General features: G+C 40.4%; 1 protein-coding gene across 1 annotated transcript; it reads right to left on the bottom strand.

Annotated features, from left to right (window-relative positions):
• Positions 1 to 3,255: 3,255 nt before the first annotated feature.
• gprc6a (G protein-coupled receptor, class C, group 6, member A) lies at positions 3,256 to 17,224 on the bottom strand. Its single transcript, XM_061673638.1, has 6 exons — positions 16,904 to 17,224; positions 14,872 to 15,166; positions 12,944 to 13,750; positions 11,222 to 11,437; positions 10,869 to 10,992; positions 3,256 to 8,560 (listed from the first exon to the last, which is right to left on the bottom strand). The coding sequence occupies exons 1-6, from the start codon at positions 17,125 to 17,127 to the stop codon at positions 7,434 to 7,436; spliced, it is 2,793 nt and encodes a 930-aa protein (XP_061529622.1). The 5' UTR covers positions 17,128 to 17,224; the 3' UTR covers positions 3,256 to 7,433.
• Positions 17,225 to 18,316: the final 1,092 nt, after the last annotated feature.

The following is an 18,316-nucleotide window of genomic DNA, read 5'->3' as shown; positions in this document are numbered from 1 at the left end:
GGTCGTGACCGAAAGAACGAGAACAAGCGGCCGAAATGAGTTTCCTCCGCAGGGTGTCCGGGCTCTCCCTTAGAGAGAGGGTGAGAAGCTCGGTCATCCGGGAGGATCTCAGAGTAAAGCCGCTGCTCCTCCGCATTGAGAGGAGCCAGATGAGGTGGCTGGGGCATCTGATTCGGATGCCTCCCGGACGCCTCCCTGGTGAGGTGTTCCAGGCATGTCCCACCGGGAGGAGACCCCGGGGACGACCCAGGACACGCTGGAGAGACTACGTCCTTCGGCTGGCCTGGGAACGCCTCGGGATCCCTCCGGAAGAGCTGGATGAAGTGGCTGGGGAGAGGGAAGTCTGGGCGTCCCTGCTAAAGCTACTGCCCCCGCGACCCGACCCGGATAAGCGGTAGAAAATGGATGGATGGATGGCTGCAACACGTTGCAAAAATGCTGGGACAGGTGGCAAAAAAGACTGAGGAAGCTGAGGAATGCTCATCAAACACCTGTTTGGAACATCCCACAGGTGAACGGGCTAATTGGGAACAGGTGGGTGCCATGATTGGGTATAAAAGGAGCTTCCCTGAATTGCTCAGTCATTCACAAGAAAAATGGGGCGAGGTTCACCTTTGTGAACAAGTGCGTGAGAAAATAGTCGAACAGTTGAAGGACAATGTTCCTCAACGTACAATTGTAATGAATTTTTGGATTTCATCATCTACGGTCCATAATATCACCCAAAAGGTTCAGAGAATCTGGAGAAATCACTGCATGTAAGCGGCAAGGCCGAAAACCAACATTGACTGCCCGTGACCTTTGACCCCTCAGGCAGCACTGCATCAAAAACCGACATCAATGTGTAAAGGATATCCCCACATGGGCTCAGGAACACTTCAGAAAACCAATGTCAGTAAATACAGTTCGGCGCTACATCCGTAAGTGCTACTTGAAACTACTATGCAAAGGAAAAGGCATTTATCAACAACACCCAGAAACGCCACCGGGTTCTCTGGGCCCGAGCTCATTTAAGATGGACTGATGAAAAGTGTTCTGTGGTCCGACGAGTCAACATTTCAAATTGTTTTTGGAAATTGTGGACGTCGTGTCCTGCGGGACAAAGAGGAAAAGAACCATCTGGACTGTGATGAACGCAAAGTTCAAAAGCCAGCATCCGTGATGGTATGGGGCTGTGTTAGTGCCAATGGCATGGGTAACTTACCCATCTGTGAAGGCACCATTAATGCTGAGAGGTACATACAGGTTTTGGAGAAACATATGCTGCCATCCAAGCGACAGTCTTTTTCATGGACGCCCCTGCTTATTTCACCAAACCACATTCTGCACGTGTTACAACAGCGAGGCTTCGTAGTACAAGAGTGCGGGTACTAGGCTGGCCTTCCTGCAGTCCAGACCTGTCTCCCATTGAAAATGTGTGGCGCATTATGAAGCGTAAAATACGACAACGGAGACCTCGGACTGTTGAACAGCTGAAGCCTGTACATCAAGCAAGAATGGGAAAGAATTCCACCTACAAAGTTTCAACGATTAGTGTCCTCAGTTCCCAAACATTTATTGAATGTTGTTAAAAGAAAAGGTGATGGAACACAGTGGTGAACATGACCCTGTCCCAGCTTTTTTGGAACGTGTCAGTTTCAGCCTCATCACTCGATCAGACACTCTTTTCACCCCCAAGACATTATTAGCCAAATCTTCCTTTAAAATAACCCCTACTCCATTGCTCTTCCCAGTTACACTATGGTAAAATAATTTGAACCTTCTCTCTTAAACTTCTAGCCTTACTCCCTTTCCACCCGCTCTCCAGGACAAACAATACATCGTTTTCTCCTAATCATCATGTCAACCAACTCCCAAGCTATTTCTGTCATAGTCCCAATATTCGAAGTCCCCACATTCAGTTCTAGCTCTGTGCTTTCCACTTCTTTCTGCCCAAGAACCTTTTTTGCACCTTCTTCGTTTTCAACCCACAGTAGCTGAATTTCCACCGGAGCCCTGTAGGTTAAGGGTGCTCGTAGTGGACGTTGTTAACCCGGGCCACGACCGATCTGGTACAGAACTCTTTGGATGAACGCCAATATTTGTTTGACAAGGTTTTAAGGCAGATGCCCTTCCTGACGCAATGCTCTGCATTTATCCGGGCTTGGGACCGGTCCTACAGTTTGCACTGGCTTGTGCCCCCCATAGGGCTGCATTAGGAACATGGGCGTTTCTACCACCCTAAATTGAATCCTAACGCCCTTCAAATTTGAGATTTTTTATTTTATTTTTAAACTGGATGTCTTTTTTTAACAAGCGAGAAAAGTATAGAACCAAACAGTACTTGGTTGAAACATATTTTAATAACAAAAGAAAAATTTGGGTCTTTTTAGTACATGCTAACTGATGGAAAAATGTAAATACGTTATCATGTGTTGTGCTTTTCTGCTTACTTCTAGTTAGAGAAAAGTTTTCTCCCACAGGATGAGTCATGTGCTTGCAGGTGCAAGGACAAATTTGAGCTGGAGTCATCCTGTGTCTTGATAAGAAGTATTTAATTCTTCTACTGTCTCAACCACAACAAAGAGTGTTATGTGCTGATCAACAAGCATGTATGCCCCCACCTTTTGGACGTTGTAACTCATATGTAACAAGGGAACTGCCCTAAAGTAATAAAAAGAGAGAATCCGGCAGAGTGAACTCAGAAAATGGTTGGAGACTGTAACTAAGTACACTCTTGGCCGTTTTCTCCTTGCAAGTCTGAAAACTGAACGACCTCTGTGTCTGTCTTGATTTTTTTTTTTTTCCCCTTGCCCGGACCCCGGGGATGACGCCTGACACGCTGGAGAGACTACGTCTCTCGGCTGGCCTGTGAACGCCTCGGGATCCCCCCAGAAGAGCTGGAAGCAATTTCTGGGGAGAGGGAAGCCTCTGAATAACTGGGTTTGATATATTCGTAATAAATGTGCAAAAGTAATTGTTTATTTTTGGAGTGACTAACGTTAATCAGTTTCTTGTTTTGTTCTTGCCTTCTTGCCTTTACCTTTTTCACTTTTCAACATTAGTATTATTACCACTACAATGACGGAGCAACAAGGTTGTGAAGTGGTTAGCATGTCTGCCTCACACTCGAGCGGTGAATGGTTTGGTTGTTTGCATTCCCTGCAGTTGATTTGAGAGTGTACCTCTCGCCCAAAGTCAGCTAGGATCAGCTCCAGCTCACATGCAGCCATAATGAGGACAAGAAGTAAAGAAATTGGATGGATGGAAGACAAATTTGGACCATGATAATTGACATAGTTTATTGACATTCCCAAATCACAGACATAACACCTCCACAGAATAGTTGTAATGCTCTTCATGCTTTGCCATTACTGTATTCTTTGCATTTTATCTGCAATATTCATTACCAGTTAGAACTGTTTATAAGTCATGCACACACATTTTTCTTGCACAAACTTTCTAGAAGGAACACTCGTCATGTAAAGTAAATTAGTTACTATATTGTAAAATAAATACTAGCAGCACTGCTGATATTCTTCAAAATATGAATATATGAAATTCTATCCGCCACGATAAGTGGGGGAGGGTTACCGCGCCCTGCTGCGAAAAGTAAAAATCTGCGAGTCATTGACAAGGGGTTTGTAATTGCCTATTGATGGCATAAGATGGTAGTAAAGCACTTAAAACAGAGTATTGTTATTTGTATTTATTTTTTAAAGGGACTGTATGATGTCTCCAGGAGTTCCATTTTTTTTTACAGTGGCAAGTGCTCCAGTCCAAAAAGACTGGCATGCTGTTAGGAATTAATTTACTGTGGTCTGTAATAACACAGAAAAAGAATAATCATCAAAGTTCCAACACCATGCATGTAGCATGTACACAATCATGAATCCATGTTACATAAGCTACGGTGGCCGGGAAGCGCAAAACAATTTAAACAAATTGTGAAACACTTCAGCATTTCAGAAAACAAATGAACAAAAGTCGAAACAAATTAACATTTCGGAGAAGCTGAAACACTTTTTCGTGTTTTGTTGATTTATTTATTGGTTTTGTTTTTTCCCCCCTGAAATGTAACTGTTTTCAACTGTTGTAAATTTGTTTGCTGAAATGTAAATTTGTTTCAACCTTTGTTAATTTGTCGTCTGAAATGTGTCTCACAATTTATTATATTGTTTTGCACTTCCCAGCCACTGTAATAAACAACTGTATTCAGTAATTAAATTATTCAACACAATCAAATCGCATACAAATAAGGCTCATCGGTAGTATTAGCTAGCATACAAGCCAGCACAAACTGGCGTGGGCAAACAAATAGGCATACTAGCACAAATACGGTGCAAGCAATTACACTCACCTTATGTTATTTACATTCAAAAATAAATGTTAAGATAATAGAGGCAAACTGGAAACTGGACGCCATGGACTTTTAGTAGCTGCGTCGTGAGGGAAGCAAAATCAAATTTCACCGCTCACAAAACTGGACATCTCAAATGCAAACAAAAAATGCCATCGATAAATTAAACTTGACAACAACAAGATGCAAGAGTAATACTTGTATTGTTTTGGCCCGAGCATAAAAGGAGTGAACAGTTTTTGTTTTTTTTAATGAATAACGGAGGATAGGTTCTCCCCAAAATCTACAAAAAGGTGAGTTTGCGAATGCCGAATCACAAATATGCGGGGGTTCACTGTATAACATACAAAAAAAAGCTGTACAAAAATGACACTGCATATTACACGTATGAGCATATACAGTATGCAACAGTAGCACAAGCTATATTGCACAATTCGCATTAAGCTTCAAAGTAGTAGCTTACTTTTGTTTGCAGCAGGTTCTGCTGCTCAAGCTGACTATACCATCAAAGACAAGGCATATCTTTAACAATGCACCCTTCACTGCTAAATACATTACCCAAATGTCATCTTAAGCACATCAAAATTACACATCAAAAATCCAATACTTTTTTTTTGACTCCAACAGAACACAAGTAAAAAGAAGCATGGGAAAACCCCGCTAGGTTGCCCTTTGTTCAATGTGATTATATCAACAAAGCGATGACGCGACAACCCATTCTCGATTCGGATCCTCTCATTTCACTTGGAATTTTCAAAACGTAAAGGTAGGAGAAAACGTCACATTTCTGTCGAGCTTGGAGGGCAATTAGCTGGCTGCATAACTAAAATGGCGACCTTGAGGTAACAGATCCACTAAAAGGGCAAGGACTGAAAGATGGAATTTTTGGAGGCATTTATAAAAAAAAAAAAAAAAAAAAGGTTTCTCTTCACCCCTCATTTGTGTGCTGAGTCTTTGTCACACAACCAGATTGACAACTTTGTGGTTGGGGCTTTTTTTGTTTGTGTGTGTGTGCATGAAACACACCTGAGGCTGTTTCCGTTCACTCTGTGACACCAGGCATCCGATGAATTAATGCATTGTTTTTAAATCTGTTTTTAAATCTGATTTCATATGTGTGGAAATTTTCCACTGCCCTTGTAAAGAAAACACTTTTCCTTTATATCTGCATGCCATCAAGACAACAGGATGGACAAAAAGCGTTAAAAGATTAAATCACTTGCACGCACTGCAAAGTAAACTCACGTTCAAACATGGCATGCTTGACATTTAGACACTACTTCTCTTTCCTATTTATTTTATAGACGTGACCTAAGATGATGCTCTGAAATATAAAAATGAGCGCAAATATTGGATAATTTAATACTTCATAATTTATATTTCACCCCAGACAAGGATTTCAAGCGTGCAGTTTACTTATTTAAACAAGTTGTATGATAGGTGTGGACCTAGATTTAATTCTGTTCATGGCTAAACAGAGGTTTTTGGTTTGCTTTGCTTGACAAAAATCTGTCACAAGTATTTTGCCCAATACTGTTCTTGTACTTGTCACACATGGATATGTAAGGAGAATTGTTTCAACCAATACTATTTATAATGCTAATCATAATTTGACCCTGTAACAGTCTTGTGCCATTGAATGAGCCCATGTATCATTAATTACCTATCAAATGTTACTCAGCATAGACTAACGACCCCATTTTGGATCAGCATCAGAATTGCACACATTCATAGACACCCACCGCCTGCATGGGCCTTAACTGTGCAATTCATCATTCGGAAAGAAATTAAGGGACTGTAATAATAAATAATGCCCTTGCAATTGAGGAAAAAACAGAACTAACACAAAAAATAAATGGATCTGCACCTTCATCGAGTTCCAAAACAAAATGTCGTGTGTTCCATATCGACCCATGCCCCACCTCGACATAATGCTCCCTAGAAATAGTCAAGTCGCTGGTGGTATTGGTGTGGTACACAATGAATACATAGCCTCTTTGGCTTGCATGCAAAGGGAGTGACACTGTAAATGTACACTGTTCCATTACCTAAGACTTTTAATTAATTAAAAAGCCTGAGGTTAAAATAGAGCAGTGGAAGCAAACTGGTTACACTAAGTTCAATACAGATGAGCTGAGCTGCCTTTTGGGACATCACTAGAAACAATATTGTTAGAAGGCCAATAACTTTTCCACTGGTTTCCATTGTTGTTGTACAAAGCTAAAATATTTGGGTATCAAAAAGGTCACCTTCCATTACCTGGCTTTTTTTTTTTTTTTTTGAAGTTGTGCCAGTGCGTTAATGCGACAACTATGCATTTCGTGCGAACAGGATCCAGTGACATTTGTGTCCCGATGAAAAGTACAGTACTTAGTTAGCTTGTCCACATTCCTAAATGCCAATCACTGTCAACAACCTTGCTGAAGGCATTCAGGACTGCAGTTTCTTAATCCAAATTCATTGTGAGAAACACGGGACTGATCCTTCATGACCCATCTTCTTGTGTTTTCAAACTCACTGGGCATCGGCTATTCATCCATCCATTTTCTATATCACCAGTCGATCACAGGGCACATGTAGACAACTGTTCACACTCACATTTGCGCATACGGACAATTCGTTTTCGATTAAACTAACATGTCATCGCGTCATGACTCGGAAGATGACGGCATTCCCCAACACAAAGATTTTTGTTCGGAAATATCAAACGCGTTGAATATTGGAGCTCGTCGGCCCCGATCCGTTTGGGACCCTATTATCGGGACAAATCCACTCTTAACACACTTCAGACCTCAAGATAATCTTATAGCGTAATCTTATAAGGCATACAATAGTCCGTCGTTTGATGTCTTTGGTAAGGCAGAGGGAAAATCAGGACAAAAACAGCCCAATTGTCTTTATGGGTGCACTGGGACTATCACGCATGCATGCATGGCTTCGTTTTTACTGACAACCATTTTGAACATTTTACCGTAGCATGAACAATCATTTTCAAAAACTTTCAGACCCATTTTCAAATTTTTGCTCTTTCATGTTATCGTCTAACACCCTCACGAGATAGCTAATGGATGGATAGTCTTTCGTCAGGTACAGCCTAGAAGCTGAGGCTTCTTCTGTGGGAATTGTATCGATTGATGAATTTATTTTTGCCTCTGTATGAAACTTCAAAACTGTCTCTGTTACTGTAGTTTTTCTCCACAGCAGGTTTCACATCGTCCTCTATGGGTGAGGAGGACGAAGAATGTCTGACACTCTGCTGAATGTCAAGCTGTTTCTCTGACACTGAACTTCCAGACACAGAAAACGAATCTGTACTTTTTACATTATACTCATACAGTTTTTTCCTGAAAGCGCTGGTGGTGTTTTGGGCTTTTCTAAAAAGTATTATATAGCACTTAGGGAGGAAATGACAGCCTAAGATGCCGTAGTTGGAGATGAGAATGACCACCATTTCCACAGCTGGAAGATACATTCCAGATGTTGTGATGTAGATGGGCACAAAGATTAGCCAGGAGATAAGGTAAAGCAACATGCTGAAGGTAATGAATTTAGCCTCGTTGTACCGCTGTGGTAATTTACGCCCCACGAAGGCACAGATGAAGCAAACAAAAGCCAAAAGTGCTATGTAGGCCAACATCACACCAAATGCCAAATATGATCCTTCATGACAGTCTTCCAGCAGAGTTTGGGGCAGCGAAATAATCTCTTTATAAGGGCGTTTGAGGACAAGCCAGCAGATGCAAATGGTAACCTGTAATGCTACACATGCAAGGACAATCAAGTAGGACTGGTAGACTTTCTGGAGTGCACCCTGCATGTCTATATTCAACTGGAATGCAAGAAGGATCTTCAGGGATTTGACCAGGATGCAGGACACACACACAGTAAAACTGATGCCAAAGAGCACTTGTCTTGCTTTACACTGGAGGCTGCTGGGCTTACCGACAAAAAGCACGGCACTGATGTAACTGACAACCAAAGAGTACAGGATGACTTGGCTCAGGGGTCCTCCGGCGGCTCTCACCACAGGGGTGTCTCGCTTATGTATAAACAGTGCTGACACCATCAGAACCAGCAGGATGCCCAGAACAGAGAATGCCAGGAGGCACACGGCAAAGCGGTCCTGCCACTTGAAGAAGGTGAGAGTTTTGGGAAAGCAAATGGCGCTTCCCCGAGGAGACCACTCGGTGTTTCTATCACAGCTCATACATTCGTCCGTATCTGGAAGAGTGAAGAGAAGACAGAGACACAGGTTCAGAATGGATGCAGGCAGTTCCTCTTGAACAAATGAAAAAGACGATAACAATGTAAGCAAGAGTTTCAAAATATAATAAGCCAGTGAATGATTGAAATAAAATATTTTGCAACTAAATTGCGCACACATTATATCAGGAGTTTTTAGGGTGCCTTCATTTCGACTCATTACAAATAGACTAACATTTAACGTTCAGGGCCCTATTTTTGTGAATGGCGCAAATCCAGTGCAGCCAGAGCCGCGTTAGACTGGTGTTGGTAATTTCATAGACCGGCAGATCCGAGAGTGGTCCAACTGCGCCGACTTCATTTGCCACCAATCAAAGCGGCTCCTCTCATTCCCTTTAAATGTTGTGTAAAGACACCGAGATATCTGTGCGGAAGAGGACGATGTGCGAGTGCAGTGATCTGTGTCTGAGTGGAGTAGTGTCACTGCTATTGGCTGTTGTGGCAAAAGACGAAGTCAGTCTCAGTTAGTAAATACAGAATGAGCCGCTGGCAGCTAAAATATGTCTGCGTACCTCAGTGTCGGTCTGCTTGGGGCCCAATCTAATTCACCGAAATCGCGTTAGACGAGCTGCGCTGGCTGTTAGACTGAGCAGTCTGAGCAGTCATAAGTTTAGACCAACTTTCCGCCAACAAATTGTCACTCGGCCGGGCGCATCTCCAAAACCCTCGCGGCACCAGAATGCCTTGCACGAAAATATGAATCGACCGGAATTTGCACCCCGCCGCAGGTGCTCTGTCTAAGAAAACAGAGCCCTTAATGACATTGTTCTATTCCTCCCTCCAGGCAATGCGCAACTGCTTTTCAGAAAGCCCTAATCGTCACCTTCAACATTCTAACTCCGACAAACCCCAAACCTGATTTGAGCCCCGGACTAGCAGAAAGAGATTACCCGTAGTCCAGACTAGGGTCTGGAGCGTCGAGCGGGAATTCCAAACACCTGGAACACCGATAATACTAATGCACAAATGACATCATCACACCAGAATATAGCTACTACTCACGTGCTCTAGTGCTTACTACACAGTGTGTAGCATTAAGGTGATTTCGCAGGTTTGAAGGGCTTCATGATCAATAGCTTTGTTGCATATGCCCACAGCTATGCTTTCCATTCAGCGGGGCCAAGCAATGCGGTTTCACTTCCTTCATTTTTTTTAACAAACATGACCTATACTATGACAGTGATCTTTGGTCAGATAAAGTGCTTGAGTTTACAAAAACTCCTTTTCAAGCTCGAATGAACTTGTTCTGCATTAAAGGCTTGTGAATAGGCACCTTAACTAATGTAATTTCCAGTAAATGTATTAGCCTAAGGTCAAATCAAATGTTGGGATTTAATTTTATATCTTTGTCAACCAAAATCTTTTGGAATTTAAAAGCGTTGCTTATTGTGTCAAGTATTTGCCTCCAGTTAAAAGGTTATTAATTGTGAATTTACAATTACAAAGCCTGTAATTAATTTGATATATGTATCTATTTGAGTCCCACTAGGCGGCACGGTGGGTGACTCAGCGCGTCCGCCTCACAGTTCTAAGGACCCGGGTTCAAATCCGGCCTCGAGTGCGGGCCCATTCCAATTAACCGTATATGTTTATTGCACTTCATTTGTCAAATATATCGTCATAGTTTGAGATATGAACTAACTGACTGACAAACAAACACAAAATCTAGTCACCCATTTAAAGCTCATATCAAAAATTGTATAGAAAGACTAAAGAGCTTGACCTCTACCAAGAATGTGTTTCTTCCTCTATTCAGGTCTCCCACCGACAGGGAACCCATCAGGGGGTGGCCACGGCCACCCTTAGGAATTTGTTGGCTACCTCACTCGCCAATCAGTCAAATAGATCCTTGCGTCAGTCATATTTAACGGCAGAAAAGTTTTATCATCCGCCCCCCTCCGTCGACGATTGGTTCCCGGCAGACAACAATCACCTAACCACCCATCAACGAATGCCTTCGGTCACCCCACCCAAAAAATTCTGGAAGCGCTCCAGCCCAATGATACAACAGAACAGCACTCCATATTACTGCACAGTACTTTAACTCTTTAAAAAAAAAAACTTCTGTTAATAAGTGGGTAAATTTATCCGTTGAACATAAATCACATTTGTGCTTTTGCTTGGACTTAAACCGAGTTAAGCTTTACTAACAAGGTGCTTGTGCGTCTTGCTTTATTTAATTTCGAGGTGTGGCATTTGAAAGTGGTGTATTGTTCTTTGTGCTCAGAAAGACGTCCTGTGTGCAGCAGATCTGCTTATTACTTGCCTGTGTCGTTGGAGTAGTAATTCTCCGTACAGTTGATGCACTCATAACAACAAGTGTGTTGACCCTCGGATGTTTTCTTGAACTCCCCGGGAATGCAGCTATTGGAACACTTGGAGATGACATGCTGTAAACAAGGAGAAACCATTTCCAGCACTGTGTAACTGCAATTAGATGCTTTTTAGCTCGTAATGACAACATACGGTATGACTAGGATTTCACCTAGGCAGACTTATATCAAAATTTGTTTTGGATTTTTGTTTATCTTCAATAATACGAATAATTTGCCAATAGACCAATATATTCAGTATGCATACACTGTGTGTTTGTGTATACAAGGTGATATGATGGCCCACCTGCAAGTCTTGTAAACGACCGCTGGAGTTGCTGTTTGTTAAGGTGAAGTTGTTTGTTTGAGAATCCCACTCCGCCACAATGTCATGAATGTTAATTTTCCCTTCAAGTGACCTCCATATAGTGACATCATATCCTTGGTTGATGTCTCCTTGGCTGTCAAATGTGTAAGTCTTCCCTTGACCTTCAAATTCATGGAGCCGAAGAGTCTCCAATACCTGTGGAGAGAGGAAAACTTTAAAAAAAATTATACGAGGCTAAAGTAAAGAGAAGCATAAACTTACGCTTGCAATAAGGTGACAACTGAACTTTCAGTTTAGATTTTTGAAAAACTGTTGCTATTCACTTCATATAGCTTGTTTATTCTTGTACGATTATGACATTTGTTTCAAAAATACCGTATATTTAACAATTTCTTGTAACTTTCAGACTTTTTTTTAATCACAGCGTTACAAGCATTATTTTTTTTGTAAGTTAACTTCTGTAATGATACCATTTTTCTTTCTTTTTCAACTATATATTTTGTGTTATCTGTAACTGTTCAGACATCTATTTTCTATTTAAATTCATGTGAGAAAATGACTTTCAGGCACATTTTGTAAGAAAACATAACATAACATGAATTTAGTATTGTTTGTGTTTAAGCAACAAAATACAATTACATAGAAACACGTAAACACTCTGTTTTGTGTTCATCTGATCCGTGTACACTGCTGTGTTGTCAGTAATAGAATCCACATCTTTGTGTGTTCTTCACTTGACAGCCTGCTTATTTAAAACACAAATCTAGATTTTGATTACCAGGAAATAGAGAATTACACAACAAAACAGCACTCCATATTGCTGCACAGTATCTTTGTCTTATCTTATTTGTTAATGTGACAAGTTTTCCTTTCTCTAATCCCAACTATAGATACAGTGCACTTTTAAGCATTTCAAGCATTTTAATCTCTTTAAATCTTGTAGCCTTTACGTTCTATTTTTTTCACTTGGAAATTTTTATTACTGATTTCCTTCCTTTAAGTCACCTCTTCATGGAATCTAGTCTTTGCTTCCTCATATCTTGAAATGTTGCGTGTTCGTTCTTCACTTTTAGTAAGGTAATAAATCGAGTCCAACAGATATGGATTCTGGGAGGCCAATGGCAAATCTACGGTGGCCCGGAAGCGCAAAACAATGTAAAAAATTGTGAAACAGTTTTACATTACAGAAAATAATTGAACAAAAGCAGGCTAGTGGAGCAGGGTGTATCCTTCCAGGTAAATGTGCTGGATTCCTAATAATGTTGGCCGTTCACTTTCCGGGTCGTCTCAATTTGTAATTTGTTTCGTCCTTTGTAAAAGTGTTTCTGCTTTTGTTAATGTGTTTTCTGAAATGGAAAAGTGTTTCGGCTTTTGTGAATTTGTTTTCTGAAATGGAAAAGTGTTTCACAATTTGTTATATTGTTTTGCACTTCCAGAATAAAATTCTGATAATCGGTTAATCAGCCGAATAATTAAAAAAACAAACATGTATATAAACGCCAAAACTTACCAAAAAGTTGGTATAGTTGTTTTTGTTTAAAAGTCATTATATTTGTCTTATGTTATAATTTGTTAATTGGATAAAAATAAAAAAATAAAAAAAACATAATTTCGTCAATTTGAAAAGGGATAATATTGTCCGATGGAATTGGCTGACCGATTAACCCGAGTATGTAGGCAATATTGATTAATTGACTGTACCTCCCAGGGCTGCAGGTTGCCCGGAGTTTTGCAATCCCTGTTCCTGCAGACGGAGGCTATAGCTTGAGCAGTGGCAGCCACAGCCAATTCGACGCTGAGGATTGTGGCCGGGTTAATTTTCCCTTTGATGGCCTGCACAACTTCAGATGCCAGCAGGTCAGTGTTTCCGGAAACGTTACTTTCATTCATCAGCATGAACAATTCTTCCAGGAAGGTGTTATTCTGCGTGCTGTTATATCCAGTTGCCTCCAGTCTGTCCAGGTACTCGTTGAAAGATGCCGTGTTTCCAGTTCTGAAGTTGAAACCCACAACCTGTCCTATGTCCTCGAGGGTTAAGTCTTTTTGCACAGAGGCTGAGGTGGACCAACTGTCACTGGCCAACCACACTCTTCTCATTAACTCTACCCTTTGTCCCTTTCTCATCATCTCATTCCTCAGTTCCTGGTAAAGGTCTGCCATGTGAGTTGACTTTGTATAGGACACGATCACCTGCGCCTTGGGATTTTGAAGGATGGTTTGGGCAGCCTGTCTGACGGCAGAGTCTAAATCCTCATCTGTACCAGTGTATGGAAGGATGGCTCTGAATGCTATACAGATTCCATTTTCAGATGCTTGGATTGCAAAGTGCTCAAGTGCTGAGCGGCCATAATGGCCATCCGAGATTACCATTCCCACCCAGTTCCAGCCATGGAGACTGATTAGTCTGACCATAGCAGCTGTCTGGTGCTCATCATTAGGAACTGTCCTCAAGAAGCTGGGGAAGCGGTGCTTGTCACTCAGAATCACAGCTGTTGATGAATAACTGATCTAAAGACACAAAGGGCATTGTTTGTTGTTATCAGGAAATAAACAGATTGAACATGTGCATGAAAAAAAGATTGAGCGTAGGCATACTACTGCACTCAGAGCCTCAATTTAACTCCTTTTTTTATTGGACAATGTATAACTACAGATGCATAAAGGTCACACACAGAAAATATCAAGGCAAAGTTGTAATACTGTTGTATGCAGTGGTTTAAAACTGCACTTTATCATAATGAGGAGTGTTCAGAAGCAGTAGCATTCGTTTTAAAATATCACGATACAAAAATGCAATTTTCTTCATTTTGCCATTATAAATGAGTAGGAATGATATAGCTAGAAGGATTACACAATATACACGTTGTACACTGGGAAAAAAAAACTTTCTCAAAACAAGTACAAAAAATAATCTGCCAATGGAACTATTATGAATTGATTTAAGATTATTTTTGTCTTGCTGAACATTTAGGGGGGGAAAAGTCAAAATTATTTTAAAATAAGTAAAGTAAGATGTTTTCACTCGAAATAAAATGAATTGACTAGGTAAGATTTTGCATTTTTGTAGTGTAGAGAAGTGGTGCATAGACCAATATAGAACCCATTACGTTTTGGTGAAGATCTGGATAAATAGCATGAAAGGACCTGTCCAGCCTCCAGAATTATTATGAGATCCTTCATCATACAGCAAGATAAGGACCCGAAACACAATGCCAAAACAACAAAGGACAGCACAGGCAAGAAGTGGAAGATTTTAGACTGGCCAAGTCATTCTCCGCACTTTAACCCCAGAGAGTATGCATTTTACCTTCTAAAGAGGACACTGAAGGATTACATAAATAAAACAAATGAATGAGGCTGCAGTGAAAGCTTGGAAAAGCATCAATCAATCAAATCAATCAATCAAAAAGAATTCTTATTATTCTTATTCATTGAAGTAAGTCTTGTTCAGTTTGAAGCTATTTTAAGTTTCTCTGTTGTTTTGTTCAGCTAATTTGTGTATTGTTACAAATTATGTTTCTAAATTGTGTTTTCGGTGCAGGTATTAATAGCTACAAATAAAAGATTAAGAGTTAATAAAACCCAAATGTTTTACGTGTACTTTAAAAATTAAGGAAGACAAAACTTACTTGGGGAATCATGTGGAGGGCTAGTTGCCGGGCAACAACAATAGACATTTCAGAAAAAGAAGCTCCCAAGATGGTGACAACTGGCTGATCGCACTTGGAGGAGTTGTCTCCCGTTACACACTTTGCCTGCTCTATGAAGTCAGCTGCGGCTCTCAGACCTGTGCTGACATCACTGCATGAGTCTTGAATCCGGTAGCCCAGAGTGATGTTAAGATCCGTCAGTAAGGGAGATCTATTCATAACCTCAATTGCGTTGATCATAATCAGAGATAGTGCCAAGGCTCCAACTGATAACCTGTGTCAAGAACAACATTTATTAATACAACACAATATATTCTAGCACATGTTGAGCCAAATGCAGTGATTCTCAAAGTGTGGTATGGGTACCGCTAGTGGTATGGGAAAGAATCACTTAATCAAATATAAATCAAATGCACAGCGTTTAAACCAGGGGTGTCAAACTTATTGTAATTCAGGGACCACATACAGCCTAATTTGATGTCAAAAGGGCTGGACCACTAAAATGATACCATATTTAATATAATAATAAATATGTTTTTCCATTTGTTTTAAAATCTTTAGCTTAAATGACATTTTTAACAGCCATTTTAACAGAAAACAACCACAGTTTTCATGTAAAAACAAAAAATGTTGCTTCAGTTTGTCCTCTACATGTGTGCATAAGAACACAAAACTTTAACTCACAGCTATTTGAAACTGAAAAATATCGTATTTCACTTTAAAGTTAAATCAATTTATGAAGACCTAGGAGTTATTACCATTCCATTTTCTACATTGGCATAAAATTCTTAAAATTACCCCTAGTCTCATTAGGTCTAGTCTTATATTTCTTTTCACTTGCAAATTTATCCCGTGGGCCCGCTTGTACCCGCACGTGGGCCCGCTTGTACCCGCATGCCATATCAAATACTAGTTGACTTAGAAAACATTGCCGTTGTTATAAATGAATTTATGTTGTCGATATACAGTCATCAAATTATATCCACATAAATATTATAAGGGCATCCATTATTGTGCTTATCTACTCATAAACTAATGTGATTTTAAAAATAACTGGGATGCAATGGAAGAGCTGCATCAAATATTCTGCCTTGAGAAAGATAATAGGGTTCACTTTTAATTGACACACTCAATATTCCGTATTCAACACAGTATTCAATTAATAATATATTCATAATTTCTGTTTTAGTTAGGGGAGGTCTTCAACTGTACTGTATCATAGAGAGGCCTGTCTAATATTTTGTTTACCTCAGTGAGTTCATGAGCAAGTTAAAATATTAGTAGCATAATATTGAACACTATTATTTTTTGTAAAAACAGAATATTTGATTGAGCTCTTGCACTCCATCCCAATTATTAAAAAAAAAAAAAAAATCATCATAATATTAGTATTAGCAGTAGTTGTACAGGAGCACACCTGCCTCACAGTTCTGAGGTTACGGGTTCAAATCCGGCCTCGTCTGTGTGGAGTTTGCATGTTCACCCCGTGCCTGAACGGGTTTTCCCCGGGTACTCCGGTTTCCCAAAAACATGCACAGGTACGTTAATTGAAGACTCTAGATTGCCCGTAGGTGTGAACATGAATGGTTGTTTGCCCATGTGTGCCCTGTGATTGGCTGGCGAGCAGTTCAGGGACAGGCTCCAGCACGCCCGCGACACTCGTGAGGAAAAGCGCTACGGAAAATGCATGGATGGATAGTTGTACAGGTTACAGGCTACATTAATGGTGGAAAAGGTTTGAAGCGCTTTATCTTGATCTCATTTTTTTTTTCATATAGCACAAAAACCTGGTATTTGAACATGGTCGGTTCAACTTTTTTTTTTTTTTTTTAAATCGACTCCATTATATAAGACATTTCATACCCACTTTGAAAACACATTTATCACAAGAACTAAAAAGGATGAATGAGAAGTAAATATACAATTATCAAATGACAGTAAGTCATTAAGTGTAAAAAATAAATAAATAAATAAAAAAAACATTGCTATTTTACATTAAAATGTAACTTACCTAACACAAGTTTGAGGCTGGGGAGCAAAGGAATGGTCAGTGTTTTCCACACCTCGATGAATGGGGAACATCCCTCCCATGATGACATGTCCTCTGGCTGTAGCTCCTGGTGCTTTAGTATCATTTTCGGAGGCCCCTTTCCCTAAAAACAGGGTGACGCACAAGCATATTACAGCCGTGACCCATGCCATACTTGTGCCTTCTCCCACCCTCCCTTCTCTCATTGGCTTCTCTTCACCTCTTTACCTCGGGCAAAGTGATACATTACTTTTTAAGCATCTTTGCTGGGACAAAGAAAACCACTCCTCTAGCTTCGTCATTCACAGATCTCAATTCTCATTTTCCCTCTCCAGGCCCTGCCCACTCATAAGCGACAGCAGGGTGACTCAGTGTTTGAGCAACATATTTCTTGTTGTGCATAAACATATTTTCTTCAGATGATTAGAGGGCACGGTGATGAAATTTCTGGACGGAAGTAACACAGCAACACTTTAGTCACACTTTATAAAATGTTCCATGCATTAAGCATTCCATATCTGATACTGCGTAGACTTTGCGGTGAAGCGCATATGAAACTCAAATGCATTCTATTTTTGTATTTCGAAGATGAACTAGAGGGATTTTTTTTTCTTAAGTTGTTCACCATTGTGAAGAGAAATTATATTTCATTGTTTGTAAATATATCGTTTCTTTGCAAATTAGCATATCTAGAAAAGCTCTATATAAAAGCAGTTTATTAGTAGTAGGCCTACTGGTAATTGTAGTAATTGTCAGGTACCCGCACCCATGGGGAAAGTGGGAGTCGCAAACCCCCCGACTTTTTCCACACCCACACTTTTCCACTGCTACCCGCACCCCCTTTTTTTTTTAACTAGTGTTGCGGATCCTGTTGAATGGAAGTTTTAGTATTTGCTGGAGGTGGCTAAAAATGCATGACATGCATTAAATGGTAGTTTGGACACACACCTGCGCTTCCGATTTGGGCCAAGGACAAGCCCTGGAATTTGCCCGAAATGGGTGCTTCAAATCAAAATGGCTAACTTGGGTCCTTGAGACATTTTTGTGTATCATGTTATGATAGACATGGGCACCAAATGAACTGTTGATCGGTGAAACTTGTGTTGGGGGCTATTTTTTTCTAACTTTCTAAGGTGCACTAGTAAGTGGTTTTTCCATTGGTGAGTTTTCAGGCATGTTGCGATCCCCAAAAAGGCGATTAATTATTCGAAAGTATAGTCATAATTAGTCTGATTTTCCTCATCAGGGTCATGAGTGAGCTGGAGCCTATACCAGCTGACTTTTGGTGAGAGGCACAGTACACCCTTTGCAGTTTTTTGTTTTTTTTTAAGCCTTCGTCAGCCCTCAAGATCTCAATCAAGCAACCAAAATCTCAACCACAGTTGACGTTACCGC

The sequence above is a fragment of the Phycodurus eques genome, chromosome 4, assembly GCF_024500275.1.
Source record: "Phycodurus eques isolate BA_2022a chromosome 4, UOR_Pequ_1.1, whole genome shotgun sequence".
In the NCBI taxonomy this organism is placed as follows: domain Eukaryota; kingdom Metazoa; phylum Chordata; class Actinopteri; order Syngnathiformes; family Syngnathidae; genus Phycodurus; species Phycodurus eques.
This window is presented reverse-complemented; position numbering and strand designations above follow the sequence as displayed.